General features: G+C 35.8%; 3 protein-coding genes across 6 annotated transcripts; all 3 read left to right on the top strand.

The window, feature by feature from the left end:
• The first annotated feature begins 475 nt into the window (after positions 1 to 475).
• On the top strand, positions 476 to 2881 carry LOC145894621 (uncharacterized). The gene is made up of 8 exons (XM_082983244.1): positions 476 to 552; positions 1041 to 1130; positions 1212 to 1246; positions 1536 to 1607; positions 1925 to 1981; positions 2122 to 2145; positions 2380 to 2457; positions 2817 to 2881. Exons 1-8 carry the CDS (start codon positions 476 to 478, stop codon positions 2879 to 2881), a joined length of 498 nt encoding a protein of 165 aa, XP_082839370.1.
• A 1377-nt stretch (positions 2882 to 4258) lies between these two features.
• LOC145894992 (uncharacterized) lies at positions 4259 to 6951 on the top strand. The gene is made up of 8 exons (XM_082983734.1): positions 4259 to 4344; positions 4411 to 4445; positions 4573 to 4617; positions 4776 to 4796; positions 5115 to 5192; positions 5360 to 5380; positions 6213 to 6287; positions 6884 to 6951. The coding sequence occupies exons 1-8, from the start codon at positions 4292 to 4294 to the stop codon at positions 6907 to 6909; spliced, it is 354 nt and encodes a 117-aa protein (XP_082839860.1). The 5' UTR covers positions 4259 to 4291; the 3' UTR covers positions 6910 to 6951.
• Positions 6952 to 8450: 1499 nt separating this feature from the next.
• Positions 8451 to 21639, top strand: LOC145894990 (uncharacterized). 4 transcript variants are annotated; one of them, XM_082983731.1, is made up of 16 exons: positions 8451 to 8600; positions 8685 to 8719; positions 9016 to 9081; positions 9457 to 9489; positions 9637 to 9708; positions 18232 to 18264; positions 18602 to 18673; positions 18985 to 19038; positions 19278 to 19310; positions 19643 to 19717; positions 20008 to 20061; positions 20302 to 20334; positions 20617 to 20670; positions 20910 to 20993; positions 21169 to 21255; positions 21505 to 21639. In XM_082983731.1, the coding sequence occupies exons 1-16, from the start codon at positions 8548 to 8550 to the stop codon at positions 21516 to 21518; spliced, it is 852 nt and encodes a 283-aa protein (XP_082839857.1). In that variant the 5' UTR covers positions 8451 to 8547; the 3' UTR covers positions 21519 to 21639. The 4 variants fall into 4 exon arrangements, with proteins under 4 accessions (XP_082839857.1, XP_082839856.1, XP_082839855.1 ...); XM_082983730.1 differs by lacking the exon at positions 18232 to 18264 and adding an exon at positions 9827 to 9900 and having other exon boundaries at positions 18568 to 18673; positions 21172 to 21255; XM_082983729.1 differs by lacking the exon at positions 18232 to 18264 and adding an exon at positions 9827 to 9900 and having other exon boundaries at positions 18568 to 18673.
• Positions 21640 to 23599: the final 1960 nt, after the last annotated feature.

Below are 23599 nucleotides of genomic sequence, written 5' to 3'. Positions count from 1 at the left end.
GGGTTATATTTGCATGGTGGTAAGGACACTTAAAGATCAAAATATGCCTTATAGCTTCATATGAATACGACTCACAACACACATTGTCATACATCAACCTGCGGATGGTTCGAAAACAATCACTTCCCACAACATTCCATCAGCTCCACAGTGTTGTGCCAACATTCTGATATTCACTCATAACTTTCAAACGTCAAAACTCTACAGGAAATTCACAATAATAACAACGCCAAACAAATCTAAAAGGTGTAAATCATAACAGAAACTAATTCGTACAGTGTGCGCCTCTTTTCTCTGAAATCAAATCATTTTGAAGATCCAACATTAATTTTTCATTTATTTCCCACAACATTCCATCAGCACCAGTCAATCACAGTGTTGTGCCCACAAGAATTTACACGTTTACATTTCCACTGCAAGCACACCCTCAATGTCCAACACACAAAAAAGCTCCTTATATTTTTCACAATACGTCATGTCTTTGTCAACATTGTTTGGTGAAACTTTTGCGGCAAATCTCTACGTGTACCACAGCACACAGAGGTTTAAGAGGTAATAAAGTACATAGTTTTTTTCACATTAGTTTTATTTCCCGTTTGTTTTTCTTCATTACTTAAAAATTACAAAAACAAATTACAATTTCGCACCAAAACAGTTGTTTTTCCGTTCGAACCCTGGACGTGGAGAATAAACGTGAAAATAAAAAAAAGGACTGCATTCGAGATTAAACAGATACATCCGACCACACATGACGGTTAAACTCTGTGTTTAATTTCCATCACATCCCAACGAGTCAACATCAATCAACTAACGCTGTCATACCATCCCCACAACTTGATGAACTGTTGCCTGTCGACCAATCACAAACTTCCAGTGAAAATAGTTTTGTGTTAAATCATCCACATCCACTTTGCCACGTTTAAAAACAGACGCACGAAACTACTCACAGTTGTTATACTTGGTGTTGATTCCATCGTCAGTTCATCGACTTTCAGCTTCGTATCAGATTAAGTTTCTCCTAAACATATTGTTGTATTCAGACGTGTAGAAAATCAGATTAAAAGTAAAAGAGAGATAATGAAGAAGTCGATTGCTGTTGTTCTGCTGTTTGCCTATTGCGTCACAGGACGGTAAGTGACGTAACAATCCATTTCGATTTACTTGCGTTCTCGATTTAGGCGCACTTTGTACAAAATACTTTCCTGTTGCAGATATGTGGCGGCACCTCCAGAGGATTCTTTTTTTGGTAAGGTCGCTTTTTTGTTCTCAAGTTAGTGTGTAATAAGCTTGGGGTTTTATTCTATGCTGGGATAACAGAGCATTCTTAATGTTTTGTTTAAAATCGCGTCGTCCCAGGTGAAGAAATAATCTCTAAAGACGCGGCGGGCGATCAAATTCAGGTTTACATGCGATACATTATTATGTTCTAAAGTACTGAAGGAGGCAAATTTGACAATGCGTTAAAATGTTATAGGATTTGGAATAAAATAATATTGGTAAGATCAATTTCCTCAAAATTTAATTAAATATTTCAGTGGTCGATCCGAAGCAGCGAGATGAACTTGAAAGCCCTGATACTTTCGGAGATAAAGTAAATGACCTTGACGGTTAGTGGTGTTATTGGTGGCAAAAGTGTTCGTTCCGATTTTGGTGTGGCAAAATTTGATGTTGATGTTAATGAGTCAACACTAGGGTCGGGGCTGGTATTAACTTGTACCAAAACAAGGCCACCACAATTTTTGTAAAAGCAAAATTTAGAGATGTGAGCATTTTGGATCTCCGCCTCCCTAGGCTATACCCATATATGAAGTACAGAGCACGATTTGGCAGCCGTGGTTACTGATAAACTACTGGTTCTATTCTATGCTAGAATGACAAAGCAACACAGTCCGTACCATACGCTAAACACGTTATAATGTTACAGATGAGTTGGGGTACTTGTTGAAGAAAAATCTGTTTGATGAGAGTGAATTATACCCTGGTAAGATTGTGTAAAAAGTTTGACCTTAAAATAAATCATGGATTTATTGGTGATACCAAGAGTGTCTTTTGTGTTTGTAAACTTTTGTTCTTCGTATCTCGTGGCTTTTATATCTCAATTTTGTTTCTTTTTTTTACAAGCGAGACCCTCGTCTGCCGATGAAGGTATGTAGTATATATGATACAGTCGTACTCTGACGTTACTGAGGCACTTTTCAAATATAAACCGTAAGGTTGTGCGATAACTTCAAAAGAACAAAGGCAAAAGTCAAGATTTCTAAAGCCAAAATTTTTTTCTGTATCAGAAAACTTTTAATTCAATTTACTCCAAACTTTCTGAAAGTAAATGAGGCGATTGTGGCTGTTTAAACAACTACTTGTGCTGTTTTACAATTATAGACATGGAGACTCGGGATTTGAATTTTGATTTGGAAGACTTCACAGTTGGGGGTAATATTCCCACCCATGACGAAGCACGTAAGTTCTTATGTTTGTTGATCAAGGAATATGTAAGTAAAATAATAATTAAATATAGGAGTCTTGTAGATATTTAACATTTTGCCCTAACTCCGCGATTCCCAAAATTTGGTAATGGATTTTGACTCAGGTATTTTGATGAGGTTAAAATTTTTACTTTAAGGAATCGTTTTGCAAATAACTTTACAAGAACATATGCAAAAGTCAAGAATTCTGTAATGGTGTAAACAAATAGGTTTAACTCGTCACCTGAGAATTATTTGCAATTTACCTGAATCCAAACACAACAATCAGTGTTCCGAAATAAATAAATTCAGAAAAATTTGAAATTACAATCTTTGTGAAATTAAATTTGATAGCGCCCTATATACGACATTGGTGGCTGGAAGAACTTGAAGGAAGTGAAAGATTTGGAGATGAATAATTTCCCGATGGAGGTTTGTAATGTTCTTTGTGTTTACCATTTTCTTGACGAGTGAAAAAATATCCAAGTCTTATTTCTAGAATAAATAACGGAGATTTTACAGAATAATTTTTCCAAGGTTATCTGTGCTCTGTTTGGAAAAATTAATACCGAAAATTGTAACTTGACAGAGGATTTTTGGTTAAATTAGGTGAAAACTAATAATAATGTAGTTTGTTGTACTATGTATAGTCAACTAAGTTGTAACATCAGTATAAAAATTATTTACGTCTGTTGCATAAATAATTAAACCTCGAGAACGATATCAATTTGTTTCTAGACCGAGACGATCAATTCCGTTATTAATAGTGAGAGGAGACCTACGTTGCATCTTGTTACATTGATAAACGGAACAACAAACATCTTGCATTGTGTCGTAAATAAATAAAACAGTTTCGTTGATTGGATTAATTAGAAGAGGTGAATGCATCTGAATTGGACTCATTAGTACAGCAGGAATGCAGAGAGTAGTTGTTTAAACTAACAGAGACTCATTTATCACCAAATTAAGGCATATTCCACAACCCTAATGTTACTGACATCACAGTCACGCTGGATCAGCCACACCCCGATATTATTGATGAATATATTATTCAACTGACGTCATCATACTCCAAAACTTTAAAGAAATATAATTTCTGCTTGATTTTGAATATACCAGTGGAAAGAATGTACAAAGTGTCGATCTCTATCAAAGAGGACGCACAATTACAGTCAAGTATAATCCATGCTTATAAAGCAGTTGTCATGTTAGGTATATGTTATTATGCATGTGTAGATTAGCTTTATAATCAACATCCTGTGGCGAACATCATATCGTTGTTTACTGGTAACCAAAACGATCCACATTTTCACTTGGTCTTGGTTTTGTGTAAGCTTTGATTCGTTCAACCAGATTTCTGGACTTGGTAAATGAAAACTCGTAAGTCTGTGTACATTGTTAGTTTAGATGAAGGAAGTTCACAAACAAAATTATTACATTGATACCGAATTAACTTGGCTGCTTGTTTGAAAGGTCCTGGTTTGTAAAACATATGATAAGCCTACGTTTAAACTCTTGTGTTTAATTTCAATCACATCCCAACGACCTAACATCAATCAACTAACGCTGTCGCATCATCCCACAACTTGATGAACTGTTGTCTATCGACCAATCACAAACTTCCAGTGAAAATAGTTTTGTGTTAAATCATCCACATCCACTTTGCCACGTTTAAAAACAGACGCACGAAACTACTCACAGTTGTTATACTTGGTGTTGACTCCATCGTCAGTTCATCGACTTTCAGCTTCGTATCAGATTAAGTTTCTCCTAAACATATTGTTGTATTCAGACGTGTAGAAAATCAGATTAAAACTAAAAGAGATATCATGAATAAGTCGATTTTTGTTGTTCTGCTGTTTGTTTATTGCGTCACAGGACGGTAATTGATTTTTCTTTTGTTTTGCGACCATGACAATTTGCACAAAACTGCCTCTCTATGTTACAGAGTTCTTTCTGCCTATCGACGGGGCACCTCAAATGGTAAGATTGCATATTGTGAAAAAGGTGACGATTTAGTGTTTAATAAGCTTTGGTTTCACCACGTGGTGTTACAACAGAAAAAAAAAAACAGTATGCAGTGTGTGACAAACAACTGATAATCTTACAGGTGAAAGGGAAACACAACAGTTGGATTTGAAACCACAGCCTCTTGGTATGCTTGACGCAAGATGTTTCGCAAATCCGTCATAGTTTTATTTTCTCGTTTATAAATTGTTTATTTTTTTTACATATCTTTATTCATGTCTTAATGATATCTCAATGATGTTGATTGAATATTCTTGATTTAATGTTCTCTTCATTCATTTCTAGGAAGAGAAAGGAGGTTTCGAGGTATGACACAGCGTTAGACAAACGATTGTAAAATCATATTAATGTTTTTTTAAGGGAATAAAAGTTGTTTTTCGCAATCGAATTATAAATGTTGACCATCATAAAAAATTAATACTAAATCACAAAAAGACGTTTTCCAAGAACAAAAGCATCAAATTTCCTGAGTTAAATAACTGAACAAACAAATACATTTGTTTCGTCGTTAAAGAATGATTTGTATTTATTACTAAAATCCAACCGCAACAACGAGTGATCACGAATGGAATTTAGAGAAAAATCATGAAGAAAGTTTTTATTAAATGTATTTAAACATTCTAGATCTGGGGTTGAGGGACTCGTTACGTGATCATTTTGACGCTTGGGAAACTGCCGGGAATAAAGGATTTGGCCTTGGACGTAAGTGATGACGTTTCGTAACGTGATTTAGTTCATCGTGTGTCAAAGTGGAATAAGATTGATTTGCTCGTTACTGTAGTACACCTAACTTATTTCAGTTGTGGTAATGTGCTGAACAAATTTCAATTGCAACTAATTCCAGTTTTTACATATTGTTTTTTTTTAAGTTGACTCGATGGGAGATGGAGGTATGTGTTATGCAGTGTAACTTGGGGGTTGGGGTCTCAAATTTCCCCTGAAGACAAATGAAAACTTTAAAAGTATCTCGAGGGTCGCATAGTAAATGACAACACACATAATACATAATAGGAACACACACATTTCCTCTCACGTATTCAGTCTTAATTAATCTAAAAACGGCCTCAATGGAAATGACAAGTTGTTGACATTCATTCGTGCTTCCATATTGGCTGCAAATATAGCAAAGTCATTGAATCATGTGTTCTGTCGATATCTTGGAGGTCGGGCAGCGGTTGAAACTTAAAAGAAACATATATATCTGCGTACTACCTTAAAACCTTGTATCTATTGTGTAGCCATCTTGGTTTTGGAATAAACGTAGCAAGTTTTCGGGTTGGCCACATACTTTAAAACTATACACTATGTGATATTTCACAATGGTTTACGGGCTGCACAAAAAGCACAGGAGTTCCTGGGTGTTTGAGGTCCTGCTTTAGGGAATTTCCGATGGCAAAAAGTAACGTTGTTGGAAGTGTGTTGTTCTCATGTATTTTGTGGTTAAGAGAATTAAGGCGGCGGATTTTTAAGTGAAAATATCACGATAGAAATTTTAAACAAAGAAGAATCCCGAAAAGAAAAATTCGGGACTATTTAAGCAAACGTTATTTGTCACTTACTGAGCGATGCAAGTCAGATGTACATTTGATATGTTACTCCAGATTCATAGGGAGAACACTCCATCCTTACAATCGGGTTTTTTAGGAATTTGTTCTTGAACTTTTTGTCGCTCAAATTGTTTCTGAATTGAGAATCTTTCGTGCATTTTTACAATTTGTACAGAAATTGAGGTTTGGGATTCGAACTTTGATCAGAAAAACTTCCCAGATGAGGAAAGTTCGGTCGTCCATGAAGAAGGTGAGTTTCGATGTTGTTGCAAAAAACATTAAATATTTGAGTCTTGTATGCATGTATACTCATACACAACGTGGTAATGTTGCATGCTTTCGCACTATAAATCGCCCCACTGTGCATGCCCTTACTTGGCCACCACGGTTTCGTATCGAGATCAAAAGGTTCGCAGCCAAGGCATTGCAGTATAGCTGGATCAGGAACATTTTCCCGACAAGTCGGAGCGAGATCTGAAAAATCAACAAGATCAAACACTCTACCGACAGTTCTTCGGTATATTGTTGCCAAGGTACACAATGGAACAAGATATTTCCTATCTCGCTTCTATTTGTCATGAGAGAGTGGCTGATCCAGCTAGGCTGCAATGCCTAGGCTGCGAAGCCTGTAAACCTAATAGTCCTGTAAGTATTTGACAAGGTTTTGCCCAATAATATTGTGCAAGTTTTGATTTCTTACATTTAAAAAGAAAAATGTCGGATATAATAACGTATTTTTTTACCCAAACATGCCATATTTACGGAGTTGCGAAATCAATTTAGAACTCTATACGTGCGTTGCTTTTAAAACTAAACCTCATAAAAAATAAAAAAAATCCATTCTAGAACGAAGAGACGATTTCCCCAAATGATTGATACGATCTCTATGTGGAATCATGTTATCTTGATTAACGGATCTATTTTTACTTGTATTTAGCCGCAAATAAATATGCTTGAAAACAATATCGTCGATTCTATCAGTTAGAAAAGATGATTGTAGCTGGATTAGACTTTTCAATGCACGAATGAAGAGCGTAGTTGTATGAATATACAGAAACTTAAAGTACGGGGTCATGACAGTCCAAAAATAATTCACATTTTGTGGTTTACGACAAGCAGAACCAAATTTTAAACTTTTTTATTCGATTTTTACGTTTCGAAGAGAAAACAATTCTTTGGGTTGCAACAGATGGTGGGACTCGAACCCGCAATGAAAATCCTTTCGTGTGGAAAAATGCTAAAAAATTACTTCACTATGAGTGGACGATTTGTTTTGCGTAAAATAAACTGACTGAACGGTCACTGAGCTTGGCTTCATGCAGCATTTTCAAACTTTGACAAACAAGTAAGACTCAACTGGAACCACGTTGTTAGTTTCAATAAAATGTTGAAAAAATACTTCATTTGAAGTTGGTTTGAAATATAATGGTCGCCTACCGCGTACTTTGGAAAAATTTGGCTTTCGATTAAAATTAACATGCCAAAAACTAATCGTTTTTATCGCTTTTCAAAACTTCCTCAGCAACTGAAACAAGAACCAATGAACGCTCACAACACACATTGTCATACATCAACCTGCGGATGGGTCGAGAATAATCACTTCCCACAACATTCCATCAGCTCCACAGTGTTGTGCCAACATTCAGATATTCACTCATCACTTTCACACGTCAAAACTCTACAGGAAATTCACAATTATAACAACGCCAAACAAATCTAAATGGTATAAATCATAACAGAAACTAATTCGTACAGTGTGTGTCCTAACCTTTTTCCTCTTGTATCAAATCATTTAGAAGATTCAACATTAATTATTTAATCACTTCCCACTACATTCCATCAGCACCAGTCAATCACAGTGTTGTGCCCACAAGAATCACCACTTTTACACTTTTCAATGCAAACACACCATCAATGTCCAACACACAGAAAAGCTCCTCATATTTTTCACAATACGTCATATATTTGTCAAAATTTTTTGGTGAAACTTCTGCAGCACATCAGAGGTAATAAAATACATCAGTTTTATTTTCCGTATGTCTTTCTTCATTACTTAAAAATTACAAAATAAGGTGACAATTCCGCAACAAAACGATTGTTTTTCCGTTCGAACCCTGGACGTGGAGAATAAACGTGGAAATAAAAAAGGAACGCATTCGAGATTAAACCGATACATCCGACCACACATGACATTTAAACTCTGTGTTTAATTTCAATCACATCCCAACGACCTAACATCAATCAACTAACGCTGTCACATCATCCCACAACTTGATGAACTGTTGTCTGTCGACCAATCACAAACTTCCAGTGAAAATTTCTGTTAAATCATCCACATCCACTTTGCCACGTTTAAAAACAGACGCGCGAAACTACTCACAGTTGTTTTACTTGGTGTTGACTCCATCGTCAGTTCATCGACTTTCAGCTTCGTATCAGATTAAGTTTCTCCTAAACATATTGTTGTATTCAGACGTGTAGAAAATCAGATTAAAACTAAAAGAGAGATCATGAAGAAGTCGATTGCTGTTGTTCTGCTGTTTGCCTATTGCGTCACAGGACGGTAAGTGACGTAACAATCCATTTCGATTTACTTGCGATCTCGATTGAGGCGCATATTGTATAAAATTTTCTTTTCCTGTTGCAGATATGTGACTGGTCCTCCAGGGGGTGCCCCATTGGGTAAGATCGCTTTTTTGTTCTCAAGTTAGTGTGTAATAAGCTTGGGGTTTTATTCTATGCTGGGATAACATAGCATTCTTAATTTAATACCTCTGTTTTGTTTAAAATTGCGTCGTCCCAGATGATGTCTTTAAAGACGCGACGGGCGATCAAGTTCAGGTTTACATACGATACATTGTTACATTCTAAAGTAATAAAGGAGGCAAATTTTACAATGCGTTAAAACGTTAAAATGGAATAAGAATAAAATAATATTGGTAAGATCAATCTCTTTAAATTTCAATTAAATATTTCAGCTGCCCAACAGAAAGACGAACTTGAAAGACAGGATACTTACGGACATGAAATAAATGGCTTTGACGGTTAGTGCTGGTGTTATTGGTGGCAAAAGTGTTTCTTTTAATTATGGAAAAAATAAATGTGTTTTTCACAAACTTTTCCAAAAATAAATGAAGCGATTGTGAATTAAAGATTTGTTTAAAAATGGACATAGAGTCTGGTTTGATTTGGGATTCGAAAGTTTGATCTTAAAATACCTTTTTTGTACACTTTGTGGTTAATGAAAGAAAAAAATGCTAAAATTATTTCTAGAATTGAAAACCCAGATTCAACAGAATTATTTTTTCAAGATTTTTTGCATAAACTTATGGGGAAATTCTTAATTATCAAATTTACCCTGGTTTGAAGCAATTGTTGCTGTTTAAACAATAATTTGTGCATTTTTACAACTTGTATAGAAATGGAGAGTGGAGACGCGACTGGCGATGAAGGTATAAGATGTGCATACGATACATTGTTATATTCTAAAGTAATAAAAGAGGCATAGCTAATTTCACAATGGGTAAAAATCTTTAAGAATATAGAATAAAATAATATTGGTAATGTCAATCACTTCAAAATTTAATTAAATATATTAGCGCTCGATCCGAAGCTGCGAGACGAACTTGAAAGACAGGATACTTTCGGGCATGAAATAAATGACTTTGACGGTTAGTGCGGGTGTTATTGGTGGCAAAAGTGTTTCTTTTTATTAGAAAAAAATAAATGTGTTTTTCACAAACTTTTCCAAAAATAAATGAAGCGATTGTGAATTAAAGATTTGTTTAGAAATGGACATGGAATCTGGTTTGATTTTGGATTCGAACTTTGGTCAGGAAAACTTCCCAGATGAGGAAAGTTGGGTCGTCCATGAAGAAGGTGAGTTTTGTTGTCGTTTCAAAAAAATTAAAATAAATTAATATTGGAAAAACAATTTCCGTAAAATTCAATTAAATATTTCAGCGCCTGATCAGAGGAGGCGAGACGAACTTGAAAGACGGGATACTTTCGGACATGAAATAAATGACTTTGACGGTTAGTGGTGTTATTAGTGGCAAAAGTGTTCCTTTTAATTTAAAAAAATATTGTTTTTGGCAAAGATTTTAAAAAAAACAGTTCATAACGTTACAGATAAGTGGATACCTATAAAGAAAGATCTTTCGGGTGAGGAAGAAGCTCGTAGTCAGATTTTCCCCTGTAAAAAATTTGACTTTTAAATACCCCATGATTTTATTTATATTTTTAATGTGTCGAACAGTTTTTACTTTTTTCTGTTTAATTTTTGCTGTTTTTTTTTTGTTTCTAGTGAGAGATTCTTCACATTTTGATGGTAAGTTGCAAATACCTGATGTGGTCTCCTTTTGTGAATTTTATCAGATTAAAATCATTTGATGATAATGTAGTATGTTATCTTACCATATTTGTAAAATAACTATACAATGCCCATTTGATTGTAATTGCTTTTATTTGATACTGAACACTGTTATTTGTTTAGATCTGGAAGATTAAGGAACATCTTTTCTAATTGAGTGAAGCGATAAGGACGGACTGTGCTGAATTCTATGTTATAAATATATTACAAAATTCTATATTATAAGCGGAAATATATTAAACCTCTGTGTATTTGGAAATAAATCTTATGCAAATCAGTGAACCTTTAAATTAAATTCCAGGTATATCAAAATCGGTATCCGTTAATACTCGCATATTACCTTCTTGCAGCAAGGCCTCAAGCCTTAGCGTCTCGTCCACGGTTCACCATGATAATATTCAACTGACCACAAACATCCTCCACCATAACTGTAGTGGAAGAAAATTGGTTTTAACCTTTGCACACATTAGTAGGAAGCATTGAAAAGCCACAACATGGTTATAAACAGGGCGCTTAATTGAAAGTTTTGTAAAATAAAGCGCACACTGCAGATTAAATTCCCTTTCAGCTACTGTAAGGCCTCACGTCCCAAACTACTGCCGCCAAGAGATTATTCAGCAGTTAGGCAAAGGTTGTAGCGAACACAGTGTAATATTATTATGAAATCAATTTGTCCCGGACAAACTGTTTATGTACCAGCAACAAACAAATGCTCTTTTTCTGTTGTGACATCGCAATTCATTTGCAACTATTCGTCCCCAACTGGTCAATTGGCATTTTGCAACCCCTGTACCATAGCTGTTTAAACACCTGTGATAAAAAAATATTAATATTAGGCAAAAGTGTTATAAACACTAATGTTATGATAAACATGTTTGGTTGCTGTTGAAAGAGCGTTTAGACTTGAGTAATTTAGTTTTTACAATCAACATCCTGCATTGGGTGTTTATGGAAAATGCCCTTTAATTCACGTAGTGTTTGGAAATAATTAAAAACAGATGAAAGTAATCAGGCAGATAACGCTAATTAGTGAAAATGATAGAAGACATTGGGATATGAACGTCGATTGTATATGATGTTTATGGATATGAATAATTTCACTGTTAAACTATTCATTTTGACGTTGCACCAACCATCAATCTCAACTAAGGGGAATCCCATGTTGATTATATCCGTATCACGACCAGTTAGTAGATTGCATTCCTGTTGCATGGTTGTAAATTACCTCTGTTTCGAAAAGAAACTGTTTCTAACATGTTCAGAATATGGAGTGTCCACAATATTTAAGTGTATTAGATAGGTTTAAGTATCGTTTTTATTATAATTTTATTGATGTTAAAATTAATTGACACAATTTGTGTATTGCCAACAGCATGTCCGCTTAAACAATAACCCTAATGTTCACTGTCATCACATTCAGGATGGTCAAACCGATTTTTCTATTCATTAGTCATTCTAAAAATCAATCAAAATTGTCTGAGCCTGTTAAAATACAACAGAATCATACAATACGCATCGCAGTGGCACGGAATTCGTGTTAAAGTTAAAGGCAAAATACTGGTTTAAAATCCCGCTTTTGTCACAAACTATGCGACATATAATTACAGTACTTTCTGCTGGGGTACTGTTTTGATAACCTCGTGTCTTCAGGTTCAAATACCAATGTCACGTGTCTTTGTAGCACCGGATAAAGCGAGATCAAGCTCGCGAAAGCTCGTGCGGATAAAGTTGTTTAACAGTCAGTCTCTCATGAAAACAGTGCACCAGCAAGTACTGTTGGCATAGACCAGAGACTGACACGGCGCATTAAAGAAATTAACATATGTGAAATTTTCCTTGAGACCCTGCATGGTTAAAAGTTTGAACTATTTAAATTTTTGCGACGTGGCTTTTTGATCACGTGACTCTTGCTAAACACAATCCATGCGTGACAACCACGTGATCATTTGAAATATCAGCCATCCGCGACAGCCTTTCAAACCATCAACAATGTGATCACTTGTACCATGCTGTTTTTTTACCAGTTGATCCTAAACAAATGTTTCATAACGGAAGTTTCAACAAATGCGCTTCGCTTAAACCAGTGTTTCTTAACCTTTTTTGGATCACGAACCCCTAAAACATTCTTTGAAAAGCTGTGGACCCCTTTGCAAGAAACATATTGCAAATGTCGAAATTAGGTTTTAATCAACATGGTGATGGTCGAAACACTAGCACGCACGTACAAAGGTAGCCTTTTGCAGCAGAAAGCACATATACTACAATGCCAAGACTTGCAATAGTAGAGTAGCCATTATGTATTATTGCATCACAAAGGCGGTTTCGCAATTGCAAACAATGCGAGGTGCAGGTTTGACTGCCGTTGTGACCTGATGAAGTGGAAACGTGGACAGCGAAACCTTATGAACAGAGGAAAATACGTGGATTTTCGGAATAATTGTATTTCGTTTCATGGACCCCTTAATGCATCTTCTTGGATTGTTTTGTAGCGAAGTCTCACATTTCAACACATTCTCTTCCTATTTTCAGTTTTCAATCCTTCACATGCCGAACCTCAGGCCGACGATTATCTGTTTTAGACCTCGGTAATATGGAATTCATTTACTTTCTTAAGTTAGTGAATCCGCAGAGCCTTTATGACCAAATTCCAATCACGGTAAAACATGATTATAAATTTTGACGACACAAAACCAAATGATGGGTTAAAAGTTTGAATTTCATAACGAAATGCATTAGAGATATCGGGTTCTGGGTGTTCTTTTGCGCACTCGCCTTTAACAAAACCCTGAAGCCAGAGAAGTTTTCAGGAAATGACGCATCCTGTTATCACGTGACTACCTGCTGTGTTTAAACAGAGGCCGAAACGGAAAACCTCCCAAAAAGAAAATCAATCTGTGAAACGTAAAATCTTTAAGGTTTTGTGGTATTTTTACTTGTTTACCAATGTCACGTGACTTACGTATGAAGAGTGACGTAATAGTTCTACTTTTAGTTAGTAGGCATTAAGTTTAGTTTGCAATCTATCTGAGGAAACGCACGACATGAACAAACCACTTATTATAATACTGTTGTGTTGGATGGTCGTTACAGACAGCTGCCACCCCAGGTATGCATCACACAACACTGATCTGGTAGAACTGAGACACTCAAATAGTTTGCTGAATTGCAAATTAAGAAACTTTGTTTAATTTACACTAAAATTTTATTCTGCAGAGAGGAAAGGCGTGTTGATACTGAGGACGAAAGGAAGCATCAACAAGATTCTATGGATGATGCTGATTGTAAGATACAATATTTGTAACGTCAGTTTACGATGAAGTTACATTAAATCAGTTTTAATCGTCAACAGATGTTTAATTAATTTCACAAAAGTAAAGTTTTGAGAACAACCGTTGGCGGTGAAGCAACAGCAACTGTAGAGGTTTTCTGTCAGGACTTTATTAGGGATCGTTTGCCCGCAGATTACAAGCACATGGAAGACAGCTTCCCCGGCAATCTTGTGGATTGAAAGTGGAAAATTGATTAACGCCAATGTGAAAATATAATAAAATACTTCGAAAAACATTTTACTTGTGTCTGCCATACAGCAACACTTAATCAGGGTTTAACAGGTTAATCACAAAACAACATTTAAAAGCAAAAAAGGAAAAAAGGGACACGACAACACTGTTCGCGTGCTGGAGGCAAAAAAAACATACGGCGGGAGGTGCAGCAGTTACAAAAAGTTATTGTAAATTGCCAGAAAATATACACATTGTTCTTTATTTTTAACACATCCGCTGTTTTTGTGGGTTTGGAACGTCTCAAAAAACATTTGCTTGTTTTGTGCTGATGGGAAAGCTTGGTTTGTTTGAAAAACAGGATTCGGCTCCAGCTACGCCCCCAAAAGTAAGGAATTATAATCAAAACACAACAGATGCAGTTTTTGACACCAAAACATAGCATTTTGCTGAGTAATGAAACTTTGGGACGAAGCGGTTGAATTCAAATAACCAAGTTCCGAGCTTTCCGATACAAAATAGAACGTGTCGTTTTTACACCGACATATGTTTTCATCGAACTAAGCAGGCAAAAAACTTTCTCGTTACTCTTATCACGTGATTAACTTCAGGTATGAAACAGTATTTTCGTTCCAATGCATTACGTGACAGGTTGAAAAGCGCACGATTTCAGTTTGCAACACAAGTAGGTTTAGTACGTGGTTTATCTGCGCTATAAACCTGATAAACTCCAATTTGAAGGCGCAAATGTCGGTACTAATAACATCTTGGTTGGATTTTCAGTGTTTGACAGAAAAACAGCATATGGTTATCTCTATTCTGCCCTGCCCGCTGTCATCGTTCACTATATTGGTCACTTCTTCAACAAACCACATCCAGAAACCAAACAATTATTTTACGGTTAAGGTTTGCATTATTTGATTTGAAATTATTGATACGCAAAACCTTAGACGGTTCGGGATATTTTTAGAATCTGGTCATTCACAAAAATCTTCCATAGAGCTGCAAGTAAATGATAATAAGTAGTATGCAATATAAGCAATTGTTGTGAGTAAACCGCTGTTAGTTAGTTGGTCAGGATTGGTTTGAAATCTGTGTGAAAAGAGTCAAGAATATGAACAAGTTAGTGATAATATTTCTTGTGTCCTGGATGGTATTCACGGATAACTGCAACGGACAAGAGTAAGCGATATGCTACAATCTTCTGGCAATTTTAAGAAATATTAATAACTTTGGTAGTGACCGCATTCTAACAACGTAATGCTGATTTTAAACCAACCACAATGAACAACTTTTGTAATCCGATAGTTGACACGACAATGCTTTACTTATATTACTACGTTACAGAGCGGAGAGCAATGAGGAAAGTGAATTGGAAGAGCTTGATTCTTTTGATGAAAATTCGCTGTCTATCGAAGATTTTTTAAGAAGTAATAACAATATTCAATAAAAAATCTCGTAAATAAGCATTGGTTGTGTGTAGATAATTTTTTTCTGTTAGTTTTAACTTTTAAAAATTATAGAACCAGAGGGATACCTTACTAATGCGTATATGTAATTTTTGACTTCCATAGTTACGTAGCAAATGGCTGAACGTTTAACAAACGTCATAACATGCAACAAACGTTTATTACAGTGTACCTAGGGCACGCTAGAATACCATTCAGATGATTAAAGAAAGGAAGCACTTTATTTTGCGTTTTTTTTATATTTCGTAGCACTGGTCAGTTTTTTTTTACATTTTCTAGTATTGGTTATTGTTTTTTATATTCCGTTGCATTAATCAATGCCAATTTGTCGTGGAAAGCTCCTACCCACCATCGTATGTTACTACCTGGTATCACCACAGAATGGTGGATTCACTTTCACGTCCTCCACAAACAACACAAGCAAATACAATTCGTATATATAGTGCCTCTGGTCAAAGGCATACGTGGGAAACAGGTCACATGTAAACAAACACCAATATTACTCATACAGTTTCATAGTTGATATCACACAAGGTTGCCGCATAAGATGGTTGCCGGGCAACGACGTTTTAACTCTGTAATTAATTGCAATCACATCCCAACGACTCAACACCAATCAACCAACGCTGTCACATTATCTCATCAATCCAATCCATAAACTGTTGGTCATCAACGTGATAAAATGAAACCAAGTTTTTTAGTATTTGAGTAATTTTTTGCATTGAAAATAAACATATTTGAGAAAAAACATCTTCAAAAGAGCTGTCTGAAAGATTGACTTAAAAGTTTTACTCAGCTACTACAGATACGGTATCGATCGACAGCCTACCAGGGTGGCTTGGTTCACCGATCCGGTGTTGTTTATTGGTTTTTCATCGGTATTTGAGATTAATCGATTCATCCGAACATACACGATGGTTTCTGTTGTGATTGCCATCACATATTAACAACTTCACTTTCATCGCTAATTTGACGAACTGTTGCAAATCACGCTGTCACATCATTCCAACATTCCAATCCATAAACTGTTGGTTGTAAACTTGATGAACTGTTGCCTGTCGACCAATCACAAACTTCCAGTGAAAATAGTTTTGTGTTAAATCATCCACATCCACTTTGCCACGTTTAAAAACAGACGCACGAAACTACTCACAGTTGTTATACTTGGTGTTGATTCCATCGTCAGTTCATCGACTTTCAGCTTCGTATCAAATTAAGTTTCTCCTAAACATATTGTTGTATTCAGACGTGTAGAAAATCAGATTAAAAGTAAAAGAGAGATCATGAATAAGTCGATTGTTGTTGTTCTGCTGTTTGCCTATTGCGTCACAGGACGGTAAGTGACGTAACAATCCATTTTGATATACTTGCATTCTCGATTTAGGCAAACCTTGTACAAAGCAGTGTTTTCCTTTTGCAGATTTGTGAAGATTGATCTACTGGGGGACGTCTTGTCTGGTAAGATCGAATTGAAGTGTTAGTGATAATGAGTAATAACAGAGCATTCCTAACTTGACTACCTCTGTTTTTTTAAAGATGAGACGGGCGATCTAGGTAGGATGCACATCTGATACATTGTTATATTCTAAAGTATTAAAGGGAACATAGTTGATTTCACAACTGGTTAAAATGTTTAGGAATAACGTTGATGAATTTTAAGCAGATTTCTGGGCGATTTTAATTGGTAGATTTCTTGTAGCATTAATGTTCTGTATAGTTTTAAATGAACATTAATTCCAGTTTTAATAATTGGTGTCTTTGTTTCAAGAATTTTGACGGTAAGTTATAGAAATACCTGATGTGACGTCACTCTGTCGAGTTTCAAATAGAAAATGTAAATTCGCAATGGGTGGAAAAGTTTTGATTTTCGGGAGTTAAGCTTGCAAATAATCAGACAGGATTCGTGCACAAATTTACACTCTGCTACTTCGCTGTGCACAAATGTTCGACTACGTTTCAAAAAGGGGAAATGCTACATTCACAATGGATGTTAAACATTTGATATTAATTGTTTGAACCACCATAAAAAACTATTATTGCGATATTTGAAAAGAAAAACGCAACAATGTCTGCCTCCGGGTCGATTGTTTTCTATTTTAAAATTTTCGTTATGTAGGAGGACAAAAATAAGTTTAAATATTTGCTTTCGTCAAATTTAACTAAATATTCGAGCACCGAATGACGCCAATTCACGGTGGCCACATGAAGTTGATGAACGGGAAACATACGGAGATGAAGGAATTGCATTTGGTGTTTAGTGGTGTTGTTTGTGGCAAAAGCGTTTCCTCCGATTTTGGTGTGGCAAAATTTGATGGTGACGTTGATGAGTCAACACCAAGGTCGGGGCTTGGTATAAACTTGTACCAAAACAAGGTCACCACAATTTGTGAAAGCAAAATTCACGGATTTAATTTTTTATCATCGCGGCCAACCCCGTATAAAGTACGGAATTTGGCCAAGAAACGGACGTGGTTACAAATAAACCAGAGGTCCCATACCATGCTGAAATGACAAAGCAACACAGGGCGTACTTTGCGCTAAACACGTTATAATGTTACAGATGAGTCGGGGGAGGTGAAAAAGAAATTGCCATCAATGCTGTGGGATGCTCGTAGTAAGATTGTCCAATATATAAATTTTGACATTAAAATACCTTTTTTGTACACTTTGTGGTTAACGAAAGAAAAAGGGCTAAAATTATTTCTAGAATTGAAAATCCAGATTCAACAGAAATATTTTTTCAAGATTTTTTGCATGAAGTTATGGGGAAATTCTAAATTATCAAATTTACTCTGGTATGGAGCAATTGTTGCTGTTTAAACAATAATTTGTGCTTTTTTACAACTTGTATAGAAATGGAGAGTGGAGACGCGACTGGCGATGAAGGTATAAGATGTGCATACGATACATTGTTATATTGTAAAGTACTAAATGTGACGTGTTGTGTTGTTAATTTTCGAAAATGTTAATTTCACAGTGGTTGTAAAAGTTTTGATTTTAATTAATAAACCGCCAGGAAAAATATTATAGCGATATTTGGCAAATCAAACGCATTTTTACACGAATACTAAACAGTAACTTAACGAACAGGTTTTTAATCGCAAATTAAGGTTTGATTTTTTGTTTACCTGAAACTACAACAATGAGCGCCGCTAATGAAATGCATGGGGATGAATTTATATTGGTAAGATCAATTTATTCAAAGTTCAATTAAATATTTTAGCGCCCGACCAGAGGGGGCAAGACGAGCTTGAAAGACGGGAAACAGACGGAGATGAAGGATTTGCATTTGGAGGTTAGTGGGGTTGTTTGTGGCAAAAAGCGTTTCTTCCGATTTTGGTGCGGCAAAATTTCGTGTTGATGTTAATGAGTCAACATCAGGGTCGGGGCTTGGTATAAACTTGTACCAAAACAAGGTCACCACAATTTGTGAAAGCAAAATTCACGGATGTAATTTTTTTTATGATCGCGGCCAACCCCGTATAAAGTACGGAATTTGGCCAAGAAACGGCCGTGGTTACAAATAAACCAGAGGGTCCCATACCATGCTGGAATGACAAAGCAACACAGCCCGTACTTTGCGCTAAACACGTTATAATGTTACAGATGAGTCGGGGGAGGTGAAAAAGAAATTGTTATCAGTGCTGAAGGATGCTCGTAGTAAGATTGTCCAATATATAAATTTTGACATTAAAATACCTTTTTTGTACACTTTGTGGTTAACGAAAGAAAAAAGGCTAAAATTATTTCTAGAATTGAAAATCCAGATTCAACAGAAATATTTTTTCAAGATTTTTTGCATGAACTTATGGGGAAATTCTAAATTATCAAATTTACTCTGGTATGGAGCAATTGTTGCTGTTTAAACAATAATTTGTGCATTTTTACAACTTGTATAGAAATGGAGTGTGGAGACGCGACTGGCGATGAAGGTATAAGATGTGCATACGATACATTGTTATATTGTAAAGTACTAAATGTGACGTGTTGTGTTGTTAATTTTCGAAAATGTTAATTTCACAGTGGTTGTAAAAGTTTTGATTTTAATTAATAAACCGCCAGGGAAAATATTATAGCGATATTTGGCAAATCAAACGCATTTTTACACGAATACTAAACAGTAACTTAACGAACAGGTTTTTAATCGCAAATTAAGGTTTGATTTTTTGTTTACCTGAAACAACAAAAACAGCGCTAATGAAATGCATGGGGATGAATTTATATTGGTAAAATCAATTTATTTAAAATTTAATTAATATTTCAGCGCTCGATCAGATTTGGCGACAAGACCAACTTGAAAACCGGGATTCTTACGGAGAAAAAGTAAATGACTTTGACGGTTAGTGTAGTTTGTGGCAAAAAGTGTTCCTTTTAAATTTTGTGAAAGTTAATGAGTCAACATCAGGGTCGGGGCTTGGTATAAACTTGTACCAAAACAAGGTCACCACAATTTGTGAAAGCAAAATTCACGGATGTAATTTTTTTTATCATCGCGGCCAACCCCGTATAAAGTACGGAATTTGGCCAAGAAACGGCCGTGGTTACAAATAAACCAGAGGTCCCATACCATGCTGAAATGACAAAGCAACACAGCCCGTACTTTGCGCTAAACACGTTATAATGTTACAGATGAGTTGGGGGAGGTGTCAAATGAATATGCAGCAGTGCTGAGGGATGCTCGTAGTAAGATTGTCCAATATATAAATATTGACATTAAAATACCTTTTTTGTACACTTTGTGGTTAACGAAAGGAAAAAAGGCTAAAATTATTTCTAGAATTGAAAATCCAGATTCAACGGAAATATTTTTTCAAGATTTTTTGCATGAAGTTATGGGGAAATTCTAAATTATCAAATTTACTCTGGTATGGAGCAATTGTTGCTGTTTAAACAATAATTTGTGCATTTTTACAACTTGTATAGAAATGGAGAGTGGAGACGCGACTGGCGATGAAGGTATAAGATGTGCATACGATACATTGTTATACTGTAAAGTAATAAATGTGACGTGTTGTGTCGGGGCTTGGTATAAACTTGTACCAAAACAAGGTCACCACAATTTGTGAAAGCAAAATTCACGGATGTTATTTTTTTTATCATCGCGGCCAACCCCGTATAAAGTACTGAATTTGGCCAAGAAACGGCCGTGGTTACAAATAAACCAGAGGTCCCATACCATGCTGAAATGACAAAGCAACACAGCCCGTACTTTGCGCTAAACACGTTATAATGTTACAGATGAGTTGGGGGAGGTGTCAAATGAATATGCAGCAGTGCTGAGGGATGCTCGTAGTAAGATTGTCCTATATATAAATATTGACATTAAAATACCTTTTTTGTACACTTTGTGGTTAACGAAAGGAAAAAAGGCTAAAATTATTTCTAGAATTGAAAATCCAGATTCAACAGAAATATTTTTTCAAGATTTTTTGCATGAACTTATGGGGAAATTCCTAATTATCAAATTTACTCTGGTATGAAGCAATTGTTGCTGTTTAAACAATAATTTGTGCATTTTACAACTTGTATAGAAATGGAGAGTGGAGATTCGATCTTTGATCAGGAAACTTTACTAGATGAGGAAAGTTTTGGTCGCGACGGGGCGGGCGATCTAGGTAAGATGCACATATGATACATTGTTATATCCAAAAGGATTAAAGTGGACATATTTAATTACGCAATGGAATAAAAATATTTTGGGAAATACGGTGACGAATTACTTTTCCGAAAGTAATTGAGCCATTTGTGGCTGTTTAAACAATGATTTGTGCATTTTTACATTTTGTATAGAAGTAGACCCTCGGGATACGGACTTGGAACATGAAAACTTACTGGATGACAAAACTTGGATTAGCCGTTACGAAGTCAATGATGAAGGTGATTTCTGATACTTGTTGTTAAAGGAGTTGTTTACCATAGCAGCAATAAACAATAAACCAACCTTCCAGCCAACATTTGTACTCCATCCGCCCCAACCCTTTTAATGCGTTTGTTGTGTTTAATTTTGGATAAAAATCAGTTGATGATGATGTATGTATGTTACCTTACAACAGTTGCAAAATAATTATAATTTCCGTTTCGTTGCCAATGATTTTATTTGCCACTGAACAATGTTATTTTTTTTAGATCTAGAAGATTAAGGAACACTTTTCTACTTGAGTGAAACGATATAAGCGAAACTATTCTGACAATTTTTTTTGTATAAGCGGAAATATGTTTACCCTCTGTGTATTTGGAAATAAATATTATGCATGAAAATAAAAGTAATTTTAAAGCAGTTTTCCAGCCATATTAAAATCGCATATTGCCTTCTTGCAGCAAGGCCCCAAGCCTTAGAGTCTCGCCCACGGTTCACCATGATAATATTCAACTGACCACAAAACATCCTCCACCATAACTGTAGTGAAAGAAAATTGGTTTTAACCTTTGCACACATTAATGGGAAGGATTGAAAAACTACAACATGGTTATAAACAAAGCGCTTAATTGTAAGTTTTGTTAAATAAAGCGCACACTGCAGATTAGATTTATATCAGGCAACAGTGTTATAATCACCCATGTTATGATAAACATGTTTGGTTGCTGTTGAAAGAGCGTTTAGACTTGAGTAATTTAGTTTTTACAATCAACATCCTGCATTGGGTGTTTATGGAAAATGCCCATTAATTCATGTAGTGTTTGGAAATAATTAAAAACAGATGGAAGTAGTTAGGCAGATATCGCTATTTAGTGAAAATGATGGAAGCCATTGGGATATGAACGTCGATTGTATATGATGTTTATGGATATGAACAATTTCACTGTTAAATTATTCATTTTGACGTTGCACCAACCATCAATCTCAACTAAGGGGAATCCCATGTTGGCAAATTGTATTCCTGCTGCATGATCGTAAATTACCTCCATTTTAAAGAGGAACTCACTCAGTGGTTGATCATATGTCGTCTGACAAGTTTATTTCGTCTAAAACTTAGTTTCAAACTGCTGGTTTGGAAAACCCGCTTTCGTCACAAAACCAATATGATGAATGTTAAACTTGTCAATCCCATTGGTAAACGTTTGGGTCATTTTGCTGCCAAGCTACGAGGTTGAACAGCCGAGTTTCTGCAACGTGGCTTTTTACTCAAGTGATTCTTTCAAACGCAAGTCATGTGTGACAACCACGTGATCCTTTGAAATATCAGCCATCCGCGACAGCAACAATGTGATACCTTGTACTATACTGTTTCTTACCAATTGATCCTTTCTAAACAGTTTCAGTTTAGTTTGTTCCGCGAAACAAAAGCAAAAACAAACAATTGCACTGGAGTCTATAAATTGTTTAGCTTGTTGGCAAAAGAACACCAAGCAAATAAGATTCACATAAGTACAAAAAACATTAAAAACTCCTCAAAATGAAGCAGAAATAAATAAAAATAAAAACCAAACTACATGGGGGTAACAATAAAACCCAATGTTCATTCGCAAACAAGGCTTTGAACAAGACCGGTGTTATGAAGTTAGTTGGTCATACACGAGGCTTTAAGTCACTGTAACTAAGGAGCAACTGCAAAACACAGAGGCCAAAAGAAAACAGTACATACGCCCGGACAAGAACGAAAAACCACACTATCTGAACACGTGCGCGACAGCACACAGTCAATCACTCACGCAAGCGTAGAGCGCGCAAGGATCAGGGCAACTTGCGTACCTCCGATGGCACATGCCTATTAAGACAAGTCTTGTCATAATTTCACGACAACCTGTAAAAGCACTTGCCTTGTTTATGACGACATGCAGTGTGTCGCGTTCTTGTACAAAGCCAATGCTCCAAGAAATCTACTGCTAGTAAATCGATATATGTGACAAAATCAATTTACAGAGAGGATAGGCGTGTTGATGCTAAGGACGAAACGAAGCATCAACATGATTCTATGGATGACGCTGAAAATGCAACGTGTCGTTTTACTCCGCCATATGTTTCCATCAAACTCGGTAGATACTTTTACACCGGGGCACAAAGTTTTTTCCAAACTTGATCCACACATAAGCCTATGTAACATAGAAATCTGTGCGAATATTAACGCTACGATTTCGTGTAGTATTTCAACTTAAATATATAAACAAAAATAACAGGTGGTTGCCCTGTTTACGCCTAATCATTAAAATTCGCACAGATTTCTGTTTTACACAGACTTATATGTGGGTCAAGTTTGGAAAAAACTTTGTGCCCCGGTGTAGT

This window comes from Ascidia mentula, chromosome 3, assembly GCF_947561715.1.
Source record: "Ascidia mentula chromosome 3, kaAscMent1.1, whole genome shotgun sequence".
Lineage (NCBI taxonomy): Eukaryota > Metazoa > Chordata > Ascidiacea > Phlebobranchia > Ascidiidae > Ascidia > Ascidia mentula.
This window is presented reverse-complemented; position numbering and strand designations above follow the sequence as displayed.

What these genes read in the sequence shown, in the direction of transcription:
- LOC145894621 (XM_082983244.1), top strand. Translation starts at nt 476, where the DNA reads ATGTCTTTGTCAACATTGTTTGGTGAAACTTTTGCGGCAAATCTCTAC. An exon ending in AGCACACAGAGGTTTAAGAG is followed by an intron (nt 553 to 1,040) that starts GTAATAAAGTAC and finishes TGTTGTATTCAG; the next exon opens with ACGTGTAGAAAATCAGATTA. An exon ending in GCCTATTGCGTCACAGGACG is followed by an intron (nt 1,131 to 1,211) that starts GTAAGTGACGTA and finishes TTCCTGTTGCAG; the next exon opens with ATATGTGGCGGCACCTCCAG.
- LOC145894990 (XM_082983729.1), top strand. Translation starts at nt 8,548, where the DNA reads ATGAAGAAGTCGATTGCTGTTGTTCTGCTGTTTGCCTATTGCGTCACA. An exon ending in TCCAGGGGGTGCCCCATTGG is followed by an intron (nt 8,720 to 9,015) that starts GTAAGATCGCTT and finishes TAAATATTTCAG; the next exon opens with CTGCCCAACAGAAAGACGAA. An exon ending in AAAAGTAAATGACTTTGACG is followed by an intron (nt 19,718 to 20,007) that starts GTTAGTGTAGTT and finishes ATAATGTTACAG; the next exon opens with ATGAGTTGGGGGAGGTGTCA.
- LOC145894992 (XM_082983734.1), top strand. Translation starts at nt 4,292, where the DNA reads ATGAATAAGTCGATTTTTGTTGTTCTGCTGTTTGTTTATTGCGTCACA. An exon ending in GTTTATTGCGTCACAGGACG is followed by an intron (nt 4,345 to 4,410) that starts GTAATTGATTTT and finishes TCTATGTTACAG; the next exon opens with AGTTCTTTCTGCCTATCGAC. An exon ending in TGACTCGATGGGAGATGGAG is followed by an intron (nt 5,381 to 6,212) that starts GTATGTGTTATG and finishes CAATTTGTACAG; the next exon opens with AAATTGAGGTTTGGGATTCG.